Here is a 23,415-nt window from a genome sequence, read left to right on the forward strand (position 1 = left end):
ATCATGGGTACTTTAACAGCCAAATCAGATCAAACAGATCAAATCATCTGCATAAGGCACATGTTGTAGATTTCCTAATTACAACCAGATCTTGTCCTTAAATCTAGTTTTGAGTGACAGTAACTTAATGCTGTCAGTTCAAAGACATGTAACATTCTGAACATTTTGACCATCATTTATATTAGTCCTTACACACACAGAGACACACACACACACACACACACACACAAACACACACACACACACACACACACAGAAAGAGAGAGGGAGAGAGAAAGGATCACTCATCTTCCCTTACACAAAAGTATACATGAAACCAGATAGGGGACAATGCATGTAGAATTTCCTTAACACACAATTTCATAGGAAAAAGATAAATTCCAACAACAGATATTCTGAGTCTTAAGGGCCTATCTACCTTCGTTTTGATAAGACTGGGGTTTGACCCACCCAGCACAACAATAAAAAAAAAAAAGACTGGAATTTGAATTCAGGTCTTCATGTTTGCAAAACAGGCTCTCTATCACTTGAGCTACACTTCCAGTCTGTTTTGCTCTGGTTATTTTTGGAGATGGGGGGGGTCTCGTGAACTATTTCCCCTGGCTGACCTCAAACCACAATCCTCCCAATCTCAGTCTCCCAAGTAGCTAGGATTATAGGTGTGAGCCACCACTGCCAAGCACCTATCTGCTTTTTTAATAGTATGTGAGCTGCTAACAGGGGCAAGAGGAGCCTAAGAACTTTCTACAAGGTACTAGCACCAGCTTCATTCTGTTTAATAGTCAGTGCTAAATTTTCCTTATAGGATTCAATGTGATACTTCTAATGGAGTAAACATGGTGGCTGTGGCTTGGGGCAGGGGAAGTGGTAAGCAGGTAGGGGGTTAAAAGGAAAAGAATGTAAGAAGTGCTGTGTTTCACTGTGCTAGAAAATTGTCACACCTCATCTCATTTAAGCTTCACTTCAGTTATGTGATGAATGTATAACTATTGTTACTTCTGGGGGGGGGGTTCTCATATTTAGGAAGTGACAGAGCTGGATTGGATCCCCGCTCTGCTGACACCACAGTTCACTGCATCACACACATTCACAGGAATAATGGAAACCCTGATTTATGGTTTTGAAATCCAGGAGTTTATCTTTCTTTCTCATCAGAATAGTCTGTTTAATAAAAGATCATTTATGTATTCATTTATTAATTGGTCAAAGAGGTAATGTATTTTTTCAGAACAAGATTCAAAAGATACAAAGAAGCATAGAATGAAAAGTAAATCTCTCTTCTTCCCTTGCCACCCTACACCCAATTTCCTTTCTTGAACTGTTCCCAGTTGCTTATGTATCCTTCCAGAATGTTCCTTTCTTTCCTCATTTGTGCCCAAGGCCAAATGTGAGCAGCATGCTTGGCTTGGAAACCTTGGTGGTGGTATTTGGATGAGACTGAGAAAGTCTCTCACCATGCTTAGGCACAAAGGCAAAGCTGGCAAGATCCATCTTTGTTCACTCTTGTTGCTTTTGGGTGATCCGTTCCTCCTCCTCCCCTACTGTCCTGTGCACCCTGATTTGTCCTTTCCTTCCTAGGGAGAACCATTAGTTTAAGACAGTTTCTGTTCTATTTCACTCCTCAGGACCCTGCCTGCTATTCCCTGAGGGGCTCTCTTGGCTGAGAAATTAGTCCTTACTATGGAATCCCTGCTTGCCTGTGGATTGATGGGCCACCCTTTTCACAAAACATGTTTACATTTTAATAAGGGGCTTCAATCAAGAGTAAGACTTGAAAAATGGTGACTTTAGGTGCTTTGTCATGAGAAGCAAATAACAAAAGGTGTTTTCCCAAGAGATATGATCTCATGGTTCTTCTACCTACAATCCCCTGTGCTTATCCTGACACTTTGGGCACCTAAAGTTGTTTAGCTCCTAGGGTAGGGCGTAAGATATTTGGTCTTGATTTTTTTTTCTTTTAGGATATGGTACACTTAGAATTTTTGAAACAAAATCTTCAATGCTGTACCCCTCTCTCCCCTAATATAGCATCTATAGGTTCCAATGTTGAGAAACAACTGTAATATCAAATAGAATTATTCTGACTTTAATATTCCCTAAATATTATCTCACTCTGCCTCTTCCAAAACAATATTCCAAATATGAGGTTGGGGCAGATTGCTTCACAAATTCAACATTTTCCCCAATCTAGGGATGAGGGGAGATGAGCATCTGTGCTGAGATTTATTGAAAAAGATCCTTGCTTGTGAATGGAATTCATTTTAATTTCTGCAGGTAATATTCTTCTTAAACAATTAGGCATGACTTCACAGCTCAAGGGAGAGAAACAGTAGGGATCTCCATCAAAGTCGTCTGCATTGAAGAAGGAAAAAAAAGAACGTTTTCAGCTGGGGCATTAAGGGCCTTGTACATAGAAGTATAAGAATTTCATAGAATGAAGGAATGAATAATTAGAAAGAAAATGAAGGCTCTGCTGCTTTCTTTAGATAGTTTTAATATAAATCTGTGGGGAATTAATTAATTCTGACCTCACTGCTTAGGCAACAATTGTATGTTCTTCCTGTTTTGTGAATAACAGACAGCTTTATTGACCTTGACCTTAACCTTAACCTAGGGGAGGATATTCATAACCAAACCTTGGAGGCCCTCAGGAAGAGGAGCACGTCTGTATCCCATATGGATCTGATATACTTACACTGCAAATCTGGTTATTTCTCAAGCTTGAGGGAGTTCAGTGACATGGAAGACATGAGTTTTCACTTAGGCTAATGGGATTGAGCTTCTGACTACCACAAATGTGATGTTAGCAGTCACAGTTCAGTTTTAAAATCTATGGCTGTCTTTCTGATCTCTGGCTGAGTTACAGTCACAACTGATGAGCATTTTGAGATAGGCCTCCAGACCCCTGGCTCTCCAGATCTATTGTTTAGTATAACAACATTGATTTCTTTGATATGTATTTACTACTGTTCCTCTGGAGGCAAATATGTTTACATTTGCACTATTTATTTGCCAATAAAATAAATGATATACCCCAGAGACAGCAAAAGAGCCAATATTAACAACCCTTTTGCAAAAATGATATTTTCCAATAAGACCCAACTATGTTCTACTAATGAGCTTCCACAAGCCAGGCCTTCTCTGGACTATGCCTCTATAGTGCCTCCATATGTTCACCAGAACACATTCACAGGTTAGTTGGCCAGAGTCTGACGGATGCTTGTGGTCAGGGAAAGATCTTTGCCATGTACACCACGAACTTTCCCATACAAAGATGAAGACTGAGACTCTTTGCTCTGGTCAACCAGCCTAAACTTGCAAGTAGTGCTACTTGACACAGACCTTGAGTTATTAGGTACTTTGGAGATCATCCATTCTACCCCATTCATATTAACGCTAGAAATAATGTAACTCCAAGCAGGGTGGTGAGGTCCCCAAGGTCACAGAGTTAGCGACAGAGCTGGGACTTGAGCCAAAGCCTTGTCACCCCAAGTTTGGTGTTCTGTCTATAACTAGAAATACAGTTTCCTGTGGAAGAAAGTGAACACCACAGAGTTGTTTTAACTCAGAGTAGTCTTGGTTGGGTGTGCTATCCCCGAAAGTCAGAAGACCTCTCCAGTCTGCTGCTGATGGATTGTGTGACTGTCTACAAGGCACTTTCCTTTAACCAGATTAAGGTTCCACTTCTGTAAAATGAGAGGCTTGGACTAGGCAATGTCTAAGGTTCTTTCTGGTTTCGACAGTCTGTGACAATTGTTTTCAGTTGCCTATGACTTTTTCACCTCCTGTCTTCTTTCTCCCCCATCAAATTAATAACTCTTCAGATGTGTGTATACTTAAGTTCAACAGGTGTTTCTATCCACACTTTCTCACTTTCTCAGCCAACAATGAGTGCACACACACACACACACACACACACTTGATTTTGAGGAGGAAGTACTACCCAAGACTCAGTACACACACAGTCTCACATTAATTGCAGGTGTCTGATATATGATTGTAGACAAAACAGCCTTTGTTCTCACCATTTGAGAAGCTTATTTCTGAAGGAGTTTCTTGTGCAGAGCCTATAGATTTGAAAGTGAAACTAGTTGCCGTCGACTTGAAAGATGGCGTCAACAACTTGTGCTGAAATGTTTTCTTCAGTCTCTCCTGTTCAGACCCAACATGCACCCTACACCTGATGCTCCCATCTGAAATGACACCCAAAAAAGTATAAGTGTCTTCAAATTTTACACTTCAAATGAGTGAACTTTATGACATGTGAACTATATCTCCCTCAATGATCCTGTCAAGAATACAAAGCCCAGTGAACAGTGTTTGTTCATTCTGGGAGTCAGCTTTTCTAAGCTGAAGAGAAGCTGTGAGAAGTAAATTTATGCTGCAATGTGTGTCACAGGAAGAGGTTATTGATACACCCAGCATAAAGGAGGGGGACCTTGGTGTTACTTCTAGATTTTAGAGTTCAAATACTGCCTTCCCTAAAGGAAACAGACTGGGGCTTGTATTGAGACTGAGACAAGCTGCCTGAATTGGATGGAAGATCCTTTTGATACATGTGACGTCAGTGTGCCACCTTGGAGACATCCTCAGGGCAAGCACCAGTGCTAAGAGGCAAGAGTAGAGTCCATTGCATCTCTGACTTTGCAGAGAATGCCATCAGAAGGGCCACCCAGGTAGCCCACTGGCCAGACATACTAGGAATTGATAAGTTCTCTCCACTGCCACCCCTACCTCTCACATCCCCTCAAACCACTCTGTCCCTGTGACCCAATGCCTGCAACACAGCAGACAATCAATATTCTTCTGATGAATCAAGACTAAGATGACGTAGATGACAAACAATGCAAGGAATCTGGGCCAAAACGAAAGCTCCACTAGGTTAAAGTATGGCCCAAGTCACATTCGTCACTTGACTTCATTCATCTTAGCACAGAAGCACAAATCATTTTAATGGCATGGAAACATCCCCTATTTTGATGCTTTGGCTATATGAACTTGTTAAGGAATGAGTTAGTCTTATCAGTCTTGTAAAACACATAAAATTCCACACCTTACCCAGACTGGCATCTTACCAGAAGAATTATCCAGACGCCACAACCTGCAATGGAGGTGTATGTGCCACTGCTCCCGCACACTCTCCTTCATCACGCAGTAAAACACAAAAATGAGGAATCCTAAGCCAGGAGAAGAAGGTCAGTCTTGTTCAGCTCTCTTTCACCAGCTATCACCAATACCCACACAAAGGCCTACTCTTGTCACCATAGATACTACTTCCAAAGAGCTCCAGGGCCATTACTGGCCTTCTGATCTTATCTTAGCCTCCCCAAAGGTAGCAAGGGGAAAAGGGTCTATGTCAAGACTTCATATCCACTACTATTTCCCCTTAGGTTGCCCTCTATCCCAAAGCATGAGAAATAAGGGTTACCATAGTGCCAGTCTCTGAGATGGCTCTCACCGATCCCCACATCCTGGTGTTTATACCCTTGTACAGTCTCCTTTCACATTGTCACATTGTACCAACAGAATATGGCAGAAATAATGGCATAGCACGTCTAAGATTAGGTTACAAAAGACATCTCTCTCTCCCTCCCTCCCCCTTCCCTCCCCCACCCCTCCCAGTCTCTCTCATTCACTCTAAAAAGTAATCAAGCCTTTTGTCTTGAAGACATCTCTGTGGAAAGGCCCACATGGTGAGAAACTAAGGCTTCCAGTTCACAGCCATGGGAGTGGGCCTTCCTGGAAGCAGATTCCCCAGCCCTAGTCAAGTTCAGATGACTACACACCCAGATGACAGCTTGACTCCAAATTAATGAGAGTCTCTGAGCCAGGAGTACCCAGCTAAGGCTGTTCCTAGATTCCTGACCTTCAGATATTGTGGGAGATAATAAATGCATGTTGTGTTAAACTGCTGAAATTTGGGGGTAATTTGTGACACAGCCATAAATAACCTACACGCATGATCTTTGGTGCAATTACACCATGTGGAAACAATGTAATTGGTGCCCTCAACTTCCACTGCCAGCTCTAATTTTGTCCTACAAGTGAGGGGGAGGTGCTAAACATATCTATCAGCAATATGGGCTATTTTTCATTTCCACCTTCTAAAATATCTCTTTGGAAAATAAAAGTAGGACTTAAGCTATTCCCGAATGTAAATTCCCTTGGGGGCCAGTTGGATTTTCTAAAGTTGGGGGAGGAATTGGCAGAAATTACTCCAATACTTATTGACAGGAGTTATAGTCCAAATCCAAAATCTTTACCCACAAATATTTTACAGATGCCTCAAACTGAAACTCATTTTTCCACTTCTGAGCTCCCATAACACTTTGGTTCTCATAATACTTGTCACATTGAGCAATATAATTCTCCACATACTGCCCATCTCACCACCCAGCTGTCCAGTCTTTGAAGGGCTTGGGTATATTTCCTTTTCATCTTCATGTCACCTTTCCTTTTGTCTCTAGTAGTATATATGGCAGCTCACTAGATGGTTGATGACTTGAACTCCAAGATACTCAATGCATAAATTCTCATAGCCTTCTATAGCCTTAGCAATGCCTGCTTGGGCCTCAAAATACGTATTTTGGCACAAGTGCAATTTGGAAACCTTGATTCTCTGTACAGGGTTCAACTTGCCTCTACACTGGCAATTGGTCCTATGGTAAATTAGATAGCGGAAGGGTCTTAACTCTGCAAAGTGAGCACAAGCAAATGCCTTCAAAGCTTATTTCAGTAATCCCTTAGTGGAAGTAAAGAATCTTGATTGAGGCAAGTGGGACTCTCCCACTGTCTGCTCTGGTTTGACCATGCATCCCACCAGTCCAGTTTGGGGGGCTTTGTTTTAAGAAGATGATGACAAACAGAAGTACAGAAGAATAGAGCAAATGGGACAGTAATGAACTTGAGGAAAATCTGTGGTGTGCATTTGGGTAAGCCAAACTTGGAGTGGGAACTACAGGGTAAGGAGAGGTGGTAGTCACAGATCTGAAAGGGCTGTCATGAAAAGGAAAACTTACGCTTGTTCTGTGTGGTTGTCAGATTAGAACCAAGAGCCATGGGAAGCAGCTACAGCACAACCATTTAATAACAAATTCCAGCTAGTGTTTATAAGCAAGGAGGCTATGATAGGCACTGTGATACTAGTCTCATGTTTACAGATGAAAGACTCAAAGTCCAAGAAGTCTAGTAAACTTGACCCAGGCCACAGAGCTAATATTGAGTTGGCAGCATCAGGATTGAACTTGGGCAGTCTGACTGTAGAGCCCAGAGTCTTAACCACTGTCCAATCCTCCCCTCAGGTAGGAAGGCTGGTAGAAGAACGAGAGCTGCTTAGAAGTTGGATGTGCTGCTTTATGGAATGGCAAGTTTTCTGTCTCTGGAAAGTTTCAGGCACAGGCAAAAGACTTCCTGTCACTTGATGGGGAGTTGGATTGGGAACATCTCCAGGCCCCAGCCCTGAGACTCTCTGATTCCAGGTGGGAGGCAACAATTTGGAGGCTAAACGAAATGACATGTCTCACTAACTCTCCCGAGGGCTTCACTTCCATTTGTAATCAAACAAGCGTGGTGATGAATTCAGCAGCCACCCAGAAGGCAGTGCAGCAACCTGATGGGACCAAACCCAGTCTCAGAGCAGGTAAAACTCCTCCAGCTTCAGCATAAACAAGGGGCAACAGTGACATCAAGCAGCTATGACTGCTCTGATTTCCCACATGGAGTTCAGTTAGTTCTCAGACTTAAAGGTTAGCCTGTGAATTCCAATGAGCTGCCTGCCAGCTCTCCCTCTCCACCTGACAGCCTTCCTTCTTCTCCAATAACAGATTGATCTGCTTACTCACCAGAACACAGGCATGAAAGATGTCAAGGTTTTGTCACCTGCATTTTAACTTGTGCATACTCCTTCACAAATGGTGCATCATGAACATAAGTGACCACAGGATGCCTCCTTTCAGCCAGAATCACTAGCTTGCCATTTTTTTCCTTAAGCTACTTTTGTCACTTGTTTCACTGCATTCTTGTTTTGAGGTTATTTGGGGAGTGTATGTGTGTGTGTGTGTGTGTGTGTGTGTGTAACTTGAATTTGAAACTCAAGGCTCCGAAAATACCCTCACTGCAAGATGGTAATTTTGTGTTGTAGGCAGGACTAGGAATGTTGGGTGCATGATTAACAGAAAGCATATCTGACAGACGGCTTGGTTCTGTTGATGCCAGATTTAGGGGCTTTTGGTTTTCATCTTCAAGAAGACAGCCAATTAATTCTTCTTCTACACATATAGGCTCCCTCTTAGATACTACATTCCCATTTCACAAAAGGAATGGAGGACTGGCTGTTTTGAAAACACCACCTCCCTTTTGAAGTTCAAAACTGCCTTGCTTTCTTGTTCTTTTGACAGCCTTTCTTAGACTCCTCTTTGGATATAGTGAGCACATTTCTCCTCAGATTAGTGAACAAAAGGGAAGCTGGGAGTTAGCACTGAGAAAGCAGTCTACACAGGTGCCTGGTTCCTAATCCACTTCTGTGGACACTCTCCAATAAGGTTGGTATGTTCTTGACATTGCTAGAATATACAGCGGTATGGGTCAGGTGGTTTTGTACAGAGGCAATGCGTAGCAGCATCACAAAGGCCTCAACCGGCAGTCTAGATTATAACCAAGTGCTTGTAGCCTCCTAGGGTACTGAAGGAGAGTGTGTAGAGAGTTCCTAGAGCCCATCCTTACTACCTGAGGCAATGAAAAAGTCCTGTAGAGGAAAGTGAGCATATTCGGTACCTTTACATATTCCACTCAGCATATAGATGTACAGTAAGATCCCCATTATCCAAGGGAGATGCATTCCCAGAGCCCAGTGGATGCCGACACAAATTAGCTAGATCTGGCTTCACTTATCTGGGCTGCTCCCTATGTCTCTGAGTAAAAGAGAGGGCTCTGTATTTATTTAATGAGGGCTAATATCTAGCCAGCCTTCATGTCAACTCACTGGGAGCAGGGGTTCCTGGAGTGTTTTCTCCTTCCTTGAGTCTCTGCTAGGTGACATTATTTTCCAAAGCCACAAAGACTTTACTGGAGACTTTACTAGCCACAGAAAGGCCAAAGAAGCAGCAGTTACCTTGCAAAGTATTACAAATTGCAAAAAGATATGTGAAAAAGATCCTCACAGGTCCCCAGGCAAAAAAGGCAAACCCCCAGGTGAGGCCAAGTAAGAATGTCAAGCTTATTGTGCCTTTGAGGTCATGCAGGATCATCTTCTTCCGAGTCTTCTGGCTTTGGAATTTCACAGAATTCAGTTGAGCAAGAACAATGCAAAACATGGAGAGATTCATGATAAATATGAGGCAGAAATAAGCCACCACCGAGATGTAAAATATAGAATCATCTGTAATCCAACAACTGCAAGAAACAAAGAGAAGACTTTTGTGAGGTAGGGAAACATAAACTCCTTCTTTACAGAGTCTCGGAAGATCTCCTGGCCTGTTTCATTTAATCTGAGGGCACCTCTACCAAGAGAACCCCAGTTCAGGCTCCTTTCCAATGCCAAGTTAGAAATCCTAGAGGATATTTCTGCCCTCCATATGGAGAAAGCTCTCAGTCTATTTCCTTAGGTGACTATTTCTTCCTCAACAGCAAAAAAACCAAATTATGTATTTTCCTCCAAAGTGGCTCTCTTCTTCCCCCCCCCACACCTGAGCTTTTTATTTGCAGGATAAATTCAGCTTTGCATGATAAATATCACAGTAAAAGGACATGAGCCCTGGCTGACTTTTCTGAATGCTTTGTCAAACAATAACGTGATGATTATAGTTAATGAAAATGCAACAAAAGAGGACAGCTCTAGTTGTACAGCTTTAAAATATGATGCATTTGGACTACATAAAGGAACACTAGCCACTGGATAGATCAATGGTCTATGGTTTCTATAAAAGAAGAAACGTGCAGTGGTTCATATGTACACCACACACTTCAGTTAATGTTTCCAGGTGCTAGAAGCATTCCCTCTGAGTTTTGACTCTGTGTCAATTGGCTCTGGGATCTCTTTGCTAAAAACCAGGAAAACGCCTCCTGGACATGGTGTGCATCACTTCATATGTGTATGAGTTGATGTGTTGGTGAGTTGAGACAGTATGTAAAAGAACATCTAATTTCCCTGATAGAGTCTGATACCCAGGATTCTCTGTTATCTTCAGCCCTGAAGGAACCTATAGAAAACTCTTCAAATGATCCATAGAGGACCATCTCCAAGATACACTGTTAAGTGAAAAGAGTAACATACAACATGGTGGATATTTATTATTTGAGTAACAAAGCGTTCAAGGGGTCACTCATGTGGCATCTAATAAAGTTGATCTATAGAAATAGATAGGAGAATAATGGTTTCCAAAGGCTGGGGAGTGTAGAGGGGAGGAAGGGGTGGGAACAGGTTAATCAATGGATGTAACATTGCAAAAGACAGAAGGAACAAGATCTGGTGTTCCATTGCACAGCAAAGGGGCTATAGTCAACAACATTGTATTGTATACTTTAAATTAACTAGAAGAAAGGATTTTGAATGTTTGCACCACAAAGAAATGATAAATATTTGAGGTGATGGATATGCTAATTACCCTGATTTTATCATGACACAACGTATATGGATATCCAAAATTCCACTGCACCCCATAAATATGTACAACTGTTATATTTCAATTAAAAATAAAATAACTTTAAAAATTAAAAACCAACAAAAAAGCATGCAAAAGAATATCTACAGATTTTACTGTTGGTTATAAGAGCTACCTCAAGGGAGAGAAACTGGGGGGGCGTGGAATGGGGCCTACATTTCAGCCTCTACCCTTTTGTACATTTGGATTTTGTACCATGTGTTGAATTACCTTTCAAAATATAATTATTTAAAAAACAAAACTCTTAGAGCCATCTGCCTCTTACTAACAAATTCGCATGTGAAAAGGCTGTTTGGGGGGAGAGCTGAGTTGATTCTGTTCTGCTTTTGTTTTTGCTTTTGATCTTTGAAGAAGAATCAGCATTAGATAGATCTTGGGGACCTTTTAAGTCACAAAAACAGGCAAAGAGGGAGGACAAAGGGGGAGACTAGAAGGAAAGCCAGTGAAAATGGAGAGAAAGAAAGGATAACAAGGAATTTTAATTAGAAAGCATGGCTGCAAAGGGCAATATAATTTCTACCCGCTGGAAACTGTCGTCTCGGTATGAAAGACAGGAGTCTTGGGAGCAAGACTTCCTACATTTGATTCTAGTCCAGTGGGAGAGGAAATCTATAGTGGATGTGATCTTGAGATGCAACCATAAAGAGACTGGATATGGAAAGTAAAAACAGACACCATATCATACAGCCTAAAGGATTACAGGGTTGTAAAAGAGATGGAATGGCCACTCTTTTGTGGCTGTGGTTGAGAGGACCAAAGGGACAGGCTTACCCACCAAATGAAGAAGAAAGGAAAGAAAAGAGGCCATGGAAGCTGAGCCGGTTTACAAAGGGAAGCTTTGCAGCTTCCTGCAGGGAAGACCTTTGTTATTAAAAGGTAGAAAATGTTTTCCCACTTATCTCAGTATTTCCTCAGAGTGGCCACTGAATCTTTCCAATGGTGAGTTTTATAATCCTAATGGCTGCCAGTTAGAGAGCACTTACCCAAGATCAGGCAACAGGCTGAGCACTTCACGTACATGATGTCATTTTAATTTGCACATGACCTTGACAGTAAATATTATTAGCCCCGTTTTCCAGAAGAAGAAACAAAGCTAAAAGGTAAGGTAATCTGCCCAAAGTCATACAGAGCCCAGGCACCTAAACATTCCATGAGTGTGCCTGTGGCTGTGTTTAGGCAAGAAGGCTGAGACTCAGTGCTCATCAAGGTCAAGACCGAGCCCCAGCCCATACCCAGCCTGGCCAGAGCTCCACCACTTGAGAAGCAGAGATGCTGGTACTTACAATGGAGTTGTTGGGCTCAGAGTTCCATATAGATCTTTTTTCACACTGAGTATGACTGCCACGGTGATTGCTGGAATTCCTAGAATGGGAAAGCAAGCCAAAGGATCCTGTTATGTCTGGGGTGAGGGATGGGGGCACTAGTACAGGAAGATACGCTTTAAATTAGCCACAGCTGTGCGGGCATCAAAATACCATTGTTTGCAAAATGTTTGTGAATTCTTCCAAGTTAAACATTTCTCAGAGTTTTCCAATCTGCTAAACTAAACAGCATGCCATGGCTCCAATACAACGCCCACTGGTTATTAAAAACAGCTCAAGTGCCAAAAACTCAACTTGGCAATAGAAGTACCTAATTCATTGGAATGCAAGTTTGCATCAAGCATTTCTTCTCAGATGCTGGGCCGTCGATTTTGTTCTCTCTTTGAATACTGCCCCTTAGTCCCTACTATCTTTGTCTCTAGGTCACCTTGGAGGAAGGGAACAGGCAATCAGTTGCACCCTTCAGTCCTGTTTTTGATAGGGAAGCCATTTCCGTACTCATTTACTAGTTTGGCATTTTGAGTACATCGACCAGTTAACGACCAGTCAACTCAGTCAGACTTTAATAAAGCAATCAGTTCAGTCAAAATGGTCAAACGTGACAGGAGCATAGACCCCGGGTTTCAAAATCCAATTTCATGGACATCTGCAAAACTTGAATGATTTATTTCCAAAACTGTATTTCTTCTAAACTAAAGAGCATGCACCCACTTACATTTTAAAGGTTTTGGAAGATAGTTCTCAAACCTGTTCCAAACCCCTGAGTGCTAAGCATCTTAACAATCCTCTACTCTTCTGTTCTGTGATTAACAGGAAAATTCCATCCAATTGGAATAGCCCACCCCTAGCACAGGACCTAGGCTCCTGCAGATGTTTTCCAAAAATACCTGAGGGAGGCTAGAAGGAAGGGATGGAGGAAAGCCTCATAGTTAGGAGGGAATTACACAGCAGTCCTAAAGTTTACATGTTCATAGTTGTTTTTTTAAATCCCTCTTGGTAGTGAGTTAGTTTCGGCGGCACTGGAGTTTGAACTCAGGGCCTCACACTTGCTACGCAGGCACTCTTACCACTTGAGCCACTCTGCCAGCCCCCATTATTTTTTTTAAATGTGAACAAATCTACTGCCTTGGACAGGGATTTAAATAAAGGAATAAACCTTTGCAACAGGTTGCCTTGACATTAAGAAGTCAGAGTTAATATTTATTGTCCTTCTAGTTGATTGTATATGTCTAATGTTTCAATATTCCAAAAATCCCTGCAGTGGCTCCCTGGTGAGTCTTGTGTCTAGGGCAAAGGTTTGGATGTCAGCTTATCAGAATTTTGGCAGAGTGCCCTGTGGCCCTCCACGAAGGGAAGCCTGTGAGATGTTCCAATGTCATCTCTTACTCGTCTCCCTGTCTCCTCTGGGAGACAGTCATGAGACATGTTCTCATCACCTCCCAGGTTCTGGGGAGATGTGGGACTTTGTATCCTACCCTCTCCGAACAGAGCTGCAGAAAAAATAACCACATAGCTTCCATTTGGAACTTGCTTGTCAACAACAGGGAATCCCACAACTTGTGCAGCAGTCATCTGTCCCCTTTTGTTTTGGTGTTATTCTTTCTTAGAGTATGATTTGAGAACTTGGGAGCTGGCACTTTTAACTACTCTTCCTTTCAGTGATTTTGTCAGTAATAAACTGAATATAAGAGTGGCTCTTGCATCTTTCTTTACTGGTCAGCCAGTCAGTCCTTGGCCTTGGCTTTGTGTTGGCTTGTGTGTGTACTTGATATTTCTCAAGATTCTCCTGCCTTAGCTTTTCTTGCCTCTCCCCGTACCCCAGGTAGTGTATGGAGAGAGAGTCAAGAAGCAAACCCTGCAGAACAGCGACATGAAAGAAATAAGTGAGGGAGGAAGAGTCTGCAAAGAGAGCTGCGACTGAGTAGTGATGAGGAAAGAGAAAAGCCAGGATCAACTCTGACAATTAGACCTATGTTGGTTCTCCAATTTTTGGGTTATTCATGAGGACCCTTCCACAATATTTTTCAGTCCTCTGGCTGAATCAAGATGAGGGATGCCAGGCACCCAAGCACTGCTTTTGGCTCTGTTTCTAATGAATTCCAAGGTGTGCAGAAACAAGTTTTTAGATTATGCTTTGTTTAATATTTGCCTCTCTCTGCTCCCCACACTAGCATAGATAACACTGTGTAGCCAATGTAGGCGTACACTATGTTAATTAACTTATCAAAAGGCTGAGTAGCTAATTAGGAAGCTATGGCGTTCATGCAGGCAGTGGAAGATAAAGTCAGTCTTCCTAAGTACCCCATGTAACCTGCTTCATAAACACCTCCTGTGCTTCCAGCCATGTTCTGAACACCAAATCTATTTTGAATAGACAAGGGAGGAAGGGAAAGGAGCTAATCCAATGATGTCAGTTAGGAATACAGGAAAACTGGAGGGGGTGATTTTGATCGGGGTACATTGTGAGCATCTGTGCCCGTGTCACAGTGAAACTCCTTTAATAGATGCTAATAAAAAAAGAAAGAAAAGAAATGTTTGTACAGATGCATAAGAGATGAATGTGTAGGAACACAAAAAAAGAAATACAGGAAACCAAACCAATAGAAAAGCATTTATATTAGGAAATGTCCGTGCTGAGTTCCATTCCTGGTGTCTTCCAAGGGCAGCAGTGATAGTCACAGTCAGGAGGTATGGTAAGAGTCAGGTCATGGCTGACTGGACCCCATTTCACCCATTTCAAGGCTTTGCCCTGTTCCTTAAATGATATGGCAAGGTCACAGAGGTTAAAGGTCCAAACTATGGAGACAGATTCCCTGGTTCAAGTTCTAGTTGTGACACTTACTGGCTCTGTGAGTTTGGGCAAATTACCTAGTCTTTCTGTGCCTGGGTGCCTTAAGTGGGAATAACAATGGAACTCATCCCAGAGAGATTCTGTGAAGATTAAATTAAATTCTAAAGTAGTTAGAATAGCATCTGGTATGTGCGAGGGCCACCTAAGTGGTATATAATATGTCAGTAAGAGTTTGATCTGAGTATAACTTCTGTAAGGGAAGGGCTCAAATCTGACAGGTTCACTACTGGGGATCCTGCACTTGGCACAGCACACAAGGCAGTGCTCAATAAGTATTTGTTAACCAACTCTTCACTATAAAGGTTAAAAGTAGAATTTATAAAGCAAAACAGGCAGGAAAAAAGATGCAAACCCAAACACCAGTGGTATAATCCTGAATTCCTTACTTACGATATTAACAGATTTTGGTCCCAAATAATTTGTCTAATGGAGTTTGCTGTAGTGTGGATGTCCCCCAACATTCACATGGAGAAAACTTACTCCCCACTCCAACAGTATTAGGAGATGGGCTCTTTAAGAGTCAGAGTTGATTAGGTCATAAAAGTTCTGCCCTCAAGAATGGAATAACATTATCGTGAGAATGGATTCCGTTTTTCAGAAGTAGATTTATTATACAAGGAAAAATTCTGTTCCCTCCTCTCTCTTGCCCACGTGATGCCTTCTACCATGTTATCGCATGGACTCTCCAACCTCCAGAGGTTAAGAAACAATCTTTCTTTAGAAATTACCCAGACTCAGATTTTCTGTTACACAGCACAAAACAGACCAAGATGGAGACACACAGGCTTAACACAGAAACATCACAGACAGTGGCAGATATACTTACCCCAACCAACCAGACAAAATTTAAGGATATAGTTTGGAATGTATATGTTGAAGACTTTGACTAGAGCAAAATACATGTGAACTGCCTCTAGGCCCATCCAAGTTAAAGAAACAAGCAGGAAGTAATGAAGTCCCACTGCAGCTGTGATACAAAGTCCCACATTCTGAAACGATGACAACCAGGAATTGACCAGAAATGCCAGGTTTAACATCAGTAGTGCTGTGCACAAGTTGATCAGGATTTTGGAAGGATAATCTTTTCGAAGTTTGCTAAAAGACAAAATACAATATTAAGCTAGGTGTGGTCAACATATCTGTATAATAAAAAAAAACACTGTTTCTTAAAATTAAATAATCAGGCGTGGTGGTATACTGGCACTCTGGAGGCTAAGGCAGGAAGACCATTAGTTCGAGGCCAGCCTGGGCTACATAGCAAGGTCCTGTCTCAAAAATTAAACTGTTCATTTTACTTTACATGGATTGAATTTTAGAGACCTCCCCCACTGTCTTTCCAGGTAGTCAAAGTATCCTAAATACAATAACCTTCACAAACAGGATTAATACTTGCCTCTCTCAGCTGGGCAGCCCTTTCCCTATTTTTTTATTTAGCAGGAGGGACGGAAGATATTTCTTGGCTACTAAAATTCTATCATTGCCAGTTCAGCAGGCTGTTTTTCCAGATAACAGGATGACTATGGAAAACATTTCACATAGAGTCACTTGAATATTTCCAAAGACCATGATGCTTGGAGCCATGGAAACATGGCCTTAAGTTTCCCTAAGAAACAGAATTTTCCTTTTGAAAATTGACCTAGTATATTTTCAAATTTAAAAAATATAATTTCCCCTTTGATTCTTTTATAATTTTTATTCAACGTTTAATAATTCAAAACTTGCAATCTTAACTTCCTATGACTGCAGGGGCCATTGTTTGTTTTTTGGTGGGTCTGGGGTTTAGAACTCAGGGCTGTGTGCTTGCAAAGGAGGCACTCTACCACTTGAACCACACCTCCAGTCCGTTTTTGCGCTGGTTATTTTGGAAATGGGAGTCTTGCGAACTATTTGCCCCAGCTGGCCTCAAACCTTAATCTTCCTAATCTCAGCTTCCCAAGTAGCTAGGATTACAGGTGTGAGCCACTGGTACCCAGCTGAATGTGCGGTTTAATTGTTTTTAATTGCAAATTGCAGAGATGTTAGGGAAGCACTCAATGAGTCTTTACATGTGTACAGACCTGTGAACTTCCATGCAGATCAAGAGGTAGAAACTGGGTATGGTGGTGCATACCTGTAATCCCAAGCATTTGGGAGACTGAGACAAAAGAATTGGGAGTTCAGAGCCAGCCTGAGCTACATAGTGAGACCCTATCTCAAAGAGAGAGAGAGAGAGAGAGAGAGAGAGAGAGAGAGAGAGAGAGAGAGAGAGAGAGAGAGAGAAGAAGAAGAAAAAGCAGATAAGGGATAGGATATTTTCAGCACCTCAAAGGGTTCCTTTATGCTTCTCCTTTTCAATAACCCTCAGCAGCCATAACCTACACTCTAACTTCTATCCCCATGGATTCAGTTTTGCCTGTACTGGGAACATCATAGAAACGTTATCGTGCACCATGATCTCTTTTTCCTGGCTTCTGCTCAATTCTGTGTCTACGAGATGTAGATATTATGCTGTGAAGAAGTAGTTTGCTCTTTTTTATGGCTGTGCAGTATTTCATTTTGCAAATATACCACAGTTTATTCATTCAGGACACTGAGGTCACTTCTCATTTGGGGCTACTATGACTGAAGCTGCTGAGAATATTCTAGCACATACCTTTTGATGGTCATACACATTCATTTCTCTGAGGTAAATACCTAAGCCTGAAACTTCTAGGTCAACAGCTTCATGTAGCTTTACCTTTAGAAAGTATTGCCAAAGAATGCCCTCAGGAATCTGTGCCTGTTGTACTTCCAAAGCCCGCAATGCAGAAGAGCGCCAGTTGTCTCACACACTTGATAACACTTGCTATTGTCAATACTTATTGATTTAGCCATTCTGTGTGTGCGCAGGTATGTAATTGCAGTTTCAATTAGCATTTCTCTCAGGAGTAATAATGCTGAGAACTTTGTCATATGTTTATCAGTCATTTTGGTAAAGGTTGAGGGGCTCCTGTTCAACTCTTTTGCGCATTTTTCAATTTATCGCCTATCTTGCTTTTGGATTTATAGGAGCTCTTTCTACATTTTGCATAAAAGTCCTTTGTTGGATATATGCATTGTAAATGTCTTCTCCCAGGCTTAGCCTTTTCACTATCTTAATTGTGTCTTTTGATGAAAGATGCTCTTATTGTTAATGAAGTCTACTTCATCAACTGTTTCTTTTGTGGTCAGTGTTCTTGTACCCTGGTAGAGAAGTCATTTCCTGTCCCAACCATCTTTCTTTTTAAAAGTCCAATTACACTCTTTTGTTAGAAGTGATAGTTATTTTGTTTTGTTTTTAACCTGCCCACTTCATAACCTAATAGGTCTAACTGCTTCCTATTGTGATTTGTTCATGAAATTAACAAGCTTCCAATGACAACAGCATCTGTCAAACCAAATTAAACTTATTCAGAGCAAAGCTGTATGAACTTACTGAAAAGCTATGTATGTCACCATTGCGATTCCCAGAAAAATGGAGGAGATTCCACATCCGGTGTATGTTATAATCACTAAAATCCGTTCATTGACTACATCCACCATGGACCTGGATAAATCCTAGGAATGCAATGTGTTGGATTTTACACTTTTGAAATGGCAAGTTTACAGCAGAAGGCATTCAATGCGCATGGACAGGTGGTTCCCAGGACGGAGAGCGTCATTGTTAGAGCTCTTACACAACCAGATTGTGTGGCTGGATACGTGATAAGACCATTGACTTTTTGTTGAGTATGCCCAGTACAACTTATTGTGTCCAGGGCGTGGAGAGTCATCTAGAGCATTGGAAGAACATTTAGTCCTTGGTTTCATTGTCATTAACATGTTCCACACTTAAAATATAACCAAGATAATAGGTTTGAATTTGGGATACAAAATGAATCATTATCTGAACTAAGCGTCCCAAAACACTACACAGTACATAAAAAATGTTCCTTTTCTTTAGGCCTTACATAACTTTTACAAAATTCAGAGACAAAGTGGACCTTAGAGATCTCCGGTAATAGTCCAGCAATTTCTTAATCTGGGGACAATAAAAGGCTGACATGACATGCAAAATGAAGTGCAGTGTTCTGGGAACAAAGTCCATAGCTGTCCTCAGATGGTAATGGAGAATCGTGACTCATAAAAAGTTAGGAAGTACTGGTCTACTCCTCTAGTTCTCAACTGGAAGGAGTCCTGTCCCTCCTCCAGATACACTGGGTAGTGTCTGAAGAGATGCTTGGTTGTAACAGGTGGCAGTGAGTGAATAGAGGTCCAGGATGCTCTTACAATATACAAGAGCGTCTCCCACAACAAAGAATTATTCGTCCAGAATCTTAATATTGTCAAGGTTGAAAAACTCTGATCTCCTTCAACTGTTCACATTTCAGAAGAAAAATCTTAAGTTCCAAACAAGTTAAACAAACAAAACCACAAAACTAGTTACTGGAGAGCTGGAAACCAAATGTGACTCTTTTGACTCTGACTGTAACCAATTTGGAGGGAGCTGAACAAAATTCTTACAATTTTGGTTTGAGGCTAACCCAGGCAAAACATTAGCAAGACTGTGTCTCAAATAACAGGTAGGCCCTGGTGGTTCACGCCTGTTAGCCCAACTACTTGGAGGTATAGGTAGGAGGATCTCAGTCCTAAGCTCAGCTCCAGGCAGCAGGCATGAGGCCCTTATCTGAAAAACAACTAAAACAAAAAGGTCTGGGTGTGTGGTTAAAGTGGTATAGTGCTTGCCTAACAAGCATAAGATACCAGTACCAAAAAAAATTCTCACACTATGACAAGTATCAATTGAAAGTATCTTATTTGATGAATATATATGGCTTTAAAAAAAGAAAGAAAGAAACATGAAACAGACGCTCAAGCCAAGTGTAGTGGCATATACCTCTTATCCAGGCAATTGGGAGGCTAAGGCAGGAGGACTGTGAGCTCTAGTTCAACCTCAACTACATGGCGACTTTGAGGCCAGCCTGGGCTACTTAGCAAGACCCTGTCTAAAATCCCAAAACAAGCAAACAAAAACCCCGAAATTCTCAGCCTTCAAAGAGCTTACCATTAGTTGGAGAAACAATTCACATAGGACGCGTTCAGATTACAGAACATAAAATAAATCAGGAGACCTTAGAAAGTCTTCCTGTGTGGGGGAGAGAAGAGACGCATTCACAAGCTATTTGGAAGGAAATCTCAGTATGACCTGATGTCAGGGAGGATCACAGGGAGTTAGGAACTAGGAGTGCTGAGGGGCTGGAGGTCTGGCTTAAGCAGTAGAATGCTTGCCCAGCAAGCCTGAGTTCAATCCCTGTACTGCCAAAAAAAAAAAAAAAAGAATACCACCAATGACACTGAGGTTTTAAGCCTGGGTATACACACTGATCAGATAACTTCTATTAAAAACTGCAAGTATTTAAAAAATATACCTGTCATATATTGAAAATTGACAATAACTACTAAAAATAAAAATTTTAAATGTTTATGCCCTTTAATCCAGCAGTTCTGCTTTTGTTAATTTATCCTACAAGAATATTTCCCCCAGTGTTTGAAGATAAATAAGTAAGAATGTGCATTACAGCTGAAATGCCCCCCCCAGGGACTAGTTAGATTCATTGTGTCAAATCCACATACTGGTGGATTCAGTGTTTAAATTGCAGTAGATGGATGCAGATTTACCTGAAAGTTGTCCAATATACATTATTAAGAGAGAAATAAAGTGGTAAACACAGTATGCAAAATTTGATCTCATTTTTATGAAACAAAAACATTAAAATATGCACATCGGAAAAGAATGTAAATGAGTATGCACAACAGACCGTTTAAGGTAACATGTGGATAATGCAGAGGCCTTCTCTGTATAGCTTGGAATTTGAGGAGCAGACATTCATTTTATAAGGAGAAAAATAAGTATCAGTTTCCATCTATTCTACTTTGGGTGAACAAGATGGGAAGAGGGGAATTTTTCTGCTTACATACCCTTTTTCCATAATTTAGCTCACAAATATATTATTAGTCTGAATCTAATAAAAGTTGTCAACATTTTATTGAGGAGTGAGTAAGAGACAACTCACCATTAAAACTCCAAAGTGAGTGAGGTGGTCACACTGACAGATTGTGTAATTTACAGTTGTTTCCTCTACTTCACAGCCCGACGAGTTCCATCCACCTAGGCCATCTGCGGGAGACAGAAGGGAATTTCAAAACAATTCTGCTTTTCTCAGAAATGCTTCAGTTTTCATTGTGTGCATCATACCAACATGGGTTATAATTAGCATTGTTAACACAGCAAGATAGAGGTATAATTGAACACCAAAATTAAATTAAGTCTAATAGGCCAAATTGCCTCCAGGACGGGCTTCGTAAATGGCATAACTTCTTTTTCTCTCACTTTTCCTGGTCTTGTACCATACCTCCACAGATTAGGACTGACTCTGAACACTCCACCATGCTGACATGACAGGTGTTTTTTATTTAATAGCCAACAAAGGAAACAGGAAGATCTTGAACTTTGTGAAGGATGTGAACCTGTGGAATATAGGCTGACACTTGAGTCTATTTGATGGGACTGGAACAGACATCAAGCAACCATTCAACCCAGAAATCAAATGGTTTCAAATGCTTCATGCCTAAACCAAGTCCTGGTCTAGAGCTCCCTGTGGCCAATTAGAGCCTCCGGTCTACTTAACATCTGCCTACTTTCTCATGAGCATTCCAGGGCTCTGAAACCAACTCTATCTGGACCCTGTAGGGGTCCTTGGATCCTAGAGCTGATTTAGGGTAGAACCTCCAGGGTGGCATTAGACCAAAAGGGTTATCTCAAGGCAGGTAGCCAAGTGTGGCCAGAATTTGTCCGTCTAGATAATTCCATAGTTTCTACAAGTTCTGGATCCATGGGGGAGAAAGGCAGGAGAAAAGGATATTCTGAGAGCATTCCACCAGTTGGCATTAATGAACACAGAGGCTAACTTATTGGTAAATCTTTGGGAACAATGTTTATCACTGTTTTCCTGAGAGACTTGCAGAGGACCAGACAAGAACAGTGCTGTTTCTGTTTGTCCACAAAAGGTAGCATTTCTATACCCCAAAGAGCCAAGTAGAAGAGAATTTCCCTTTTCTCCTAGAATCCTAAGGAGAAGTTCCTGGGCAGAGCTTCCACAGGTGGAAGGACTCTTGTCATAGGCATCCCTGGTGTAACAGGGGAAGTTAGTACTGTTGTGAGAAGACTGTGGGATTCGGTGCCATCTCTGGAGAGTCCAGAGAAACAGTCATCAGTAACTATCCCCAACATTGTCCTTTACTGTCTCAAAGTCTCATACCTACCCAAGCAGGAAGGGTCCATAAAAACCAACCAAGAAGCCCCACCTCCTCAATGAAAAGATTAAAAAATTGGAACCCCAAAAGTGTAAATGGCCTACCCAAGGTCACACAGTCAGTTTTGAACAGGTGAAAAAAAAAAAAGAAAAGAGATGGTAAGCATTGCAAATTCTTACAAGAAAGCACAGATAAAGGGCCATAAGATCATTCCAGATCTTTCTTTGAATTGCTTAAGGCTACTCTGCAGTGGGCTTTCCAATTTCTTTCTCCCAAATTTGCTTAACTGTAAATTGTGTGATTTTGTAATTTTTCTAATAAGTGTCTTATCAAAGAGGGTTTTTCTTAACTTCCATGCCCCAATTTGATATAAAAGTCATATCTGGTATCTTGGTCATTAAAAATACTCTGTAGATCTTGATAATACAGCAGCTTCAGCAAAGCCCTCTCCCTTCAAACTGTCAAATAGGAAAAAGAGCGAGGATAAAGTCAAAGTTTGCTTCTGAAAATACTTACTGTTAATCTCAAAATCCCAAAAGGCACAGTGAATATGATCATAGTTCTGGGGAGAAAAGAAATAAGAGTAAATATCTTTCCTTGTGAAGGTCAATAACAAAATACACACAAGCATTTTCATTTCTTTAACTTAATAGACACACACATGTACACACATACACACATACACACGGCCCCTTTGTGAGTTGATTTTAAGACTAACCCCATCTAACTCTGGATTTACAAGTGAGAAAGCAGCATGTCACTGCATGGTGATCTGGCATGTGTCATTTCCAATATTTGGCAGCATTGATTGGAATTTGCTGTGTTCTCCTGCTCCAAGACCCAGGAGGAGGCTGTGGGTGGCATAGGACTGCCGTGTAGTGGGTGTTCTTTACAGAGCTTTGGGCTTTGGGGCTCACAGCTGACACCATGCCTTAATGGACACAAGGTTGAGCTGCTCCCTCATGAGGCCCACTGAACACTCGTCAGGCCTCACCAGCTTCTAAGATCTCTGAGAAACCGGAGTCAAGAAACTCCAGTTTAATTCCTATTTTCTAGGGATGATTTGAGAGCAGGGGCCCTGGCACAAAAAACTGAGAAATTTCACCCATCTAATGTGCTTCATTTAGTATCTGTTTTTTTTTTTAAATTTCCTCTCCCACGCTCTCTTCCCTTCTTCTCTTCTAGAATCAAGACTACTGAAAAATATGTTCCACCATATGGTCGTTTAAGATTGAGAATGAAGGAAGCTATTACTTCTTCACACTGGACACACATTAACATCACAGAATGGAAT

The 23,415-nt window shown here is 41.3% G+C and overlaps 1 protein-coding gene across 1 annotated transcript in view; it reads right to left on the reverse strand.

Annotated features, from left to right (window-relative positions):
* Positions 1–1,215: 1,215 nt before the first annotated feature.
* Positions 1,216–23,415, reverse strand: part of Adgrg4 (adhesion G protein-coupled receptor G4) — a 96,866-nt gene continuing 74,666 nt past the window's right edge. Inside the window, exons 16-24 of the mRNA XM_074063263.1 lie at positions 22,638–22,683; positions 20,882–20,985; positions 18,265–18,386; positions 15,658–15,926; positions 11,942–12,020; positions 9,110–9,390; positions 5,076–5,177; positions 4,026–4,193; positions 1,216–2,352 (exon numbers count right to left, since the gene is read on the reverse strand). Of these exons, the coding sequence (XP_073919364.1) occupies positions 2,171–2,352; positions 4,026–4,193; positions 5,076–5,177; positions 9,110–9,390; positions 11,942–12,020; positions 15,658–15,926; positions 18,265–18,386; positions 20,882–20,985; positions 22,638–22,683 (1,353 nt within the window). The 3' untranslated portion in view covers positions 1,216–2,170. The remainder of the gene's footprint in view (positions 2,353–4,025; positions 4,194–5,075; positions 5,178–9,109; positions 9,391–11,941; positions 12,021–15,657; positions 15,927–18,264; positions 18,387–20,881; positions 20,986–22,637; positions 22,684–23,415) is intronic.

The sequence above is a fragment of the Castor canadensis genome, chromosome X (assembly GCF_047511655.1).
Source record: "Castor canadensis chromosome X, mCasCan1.hap1v2, whole genome shotgun sequence".
NCBI classification, from domain to species: Eukaryota; Metazoa; Chordata; class Mammalia; order Rodentia; family Castoridae; genus Castor; species Castor canadensis.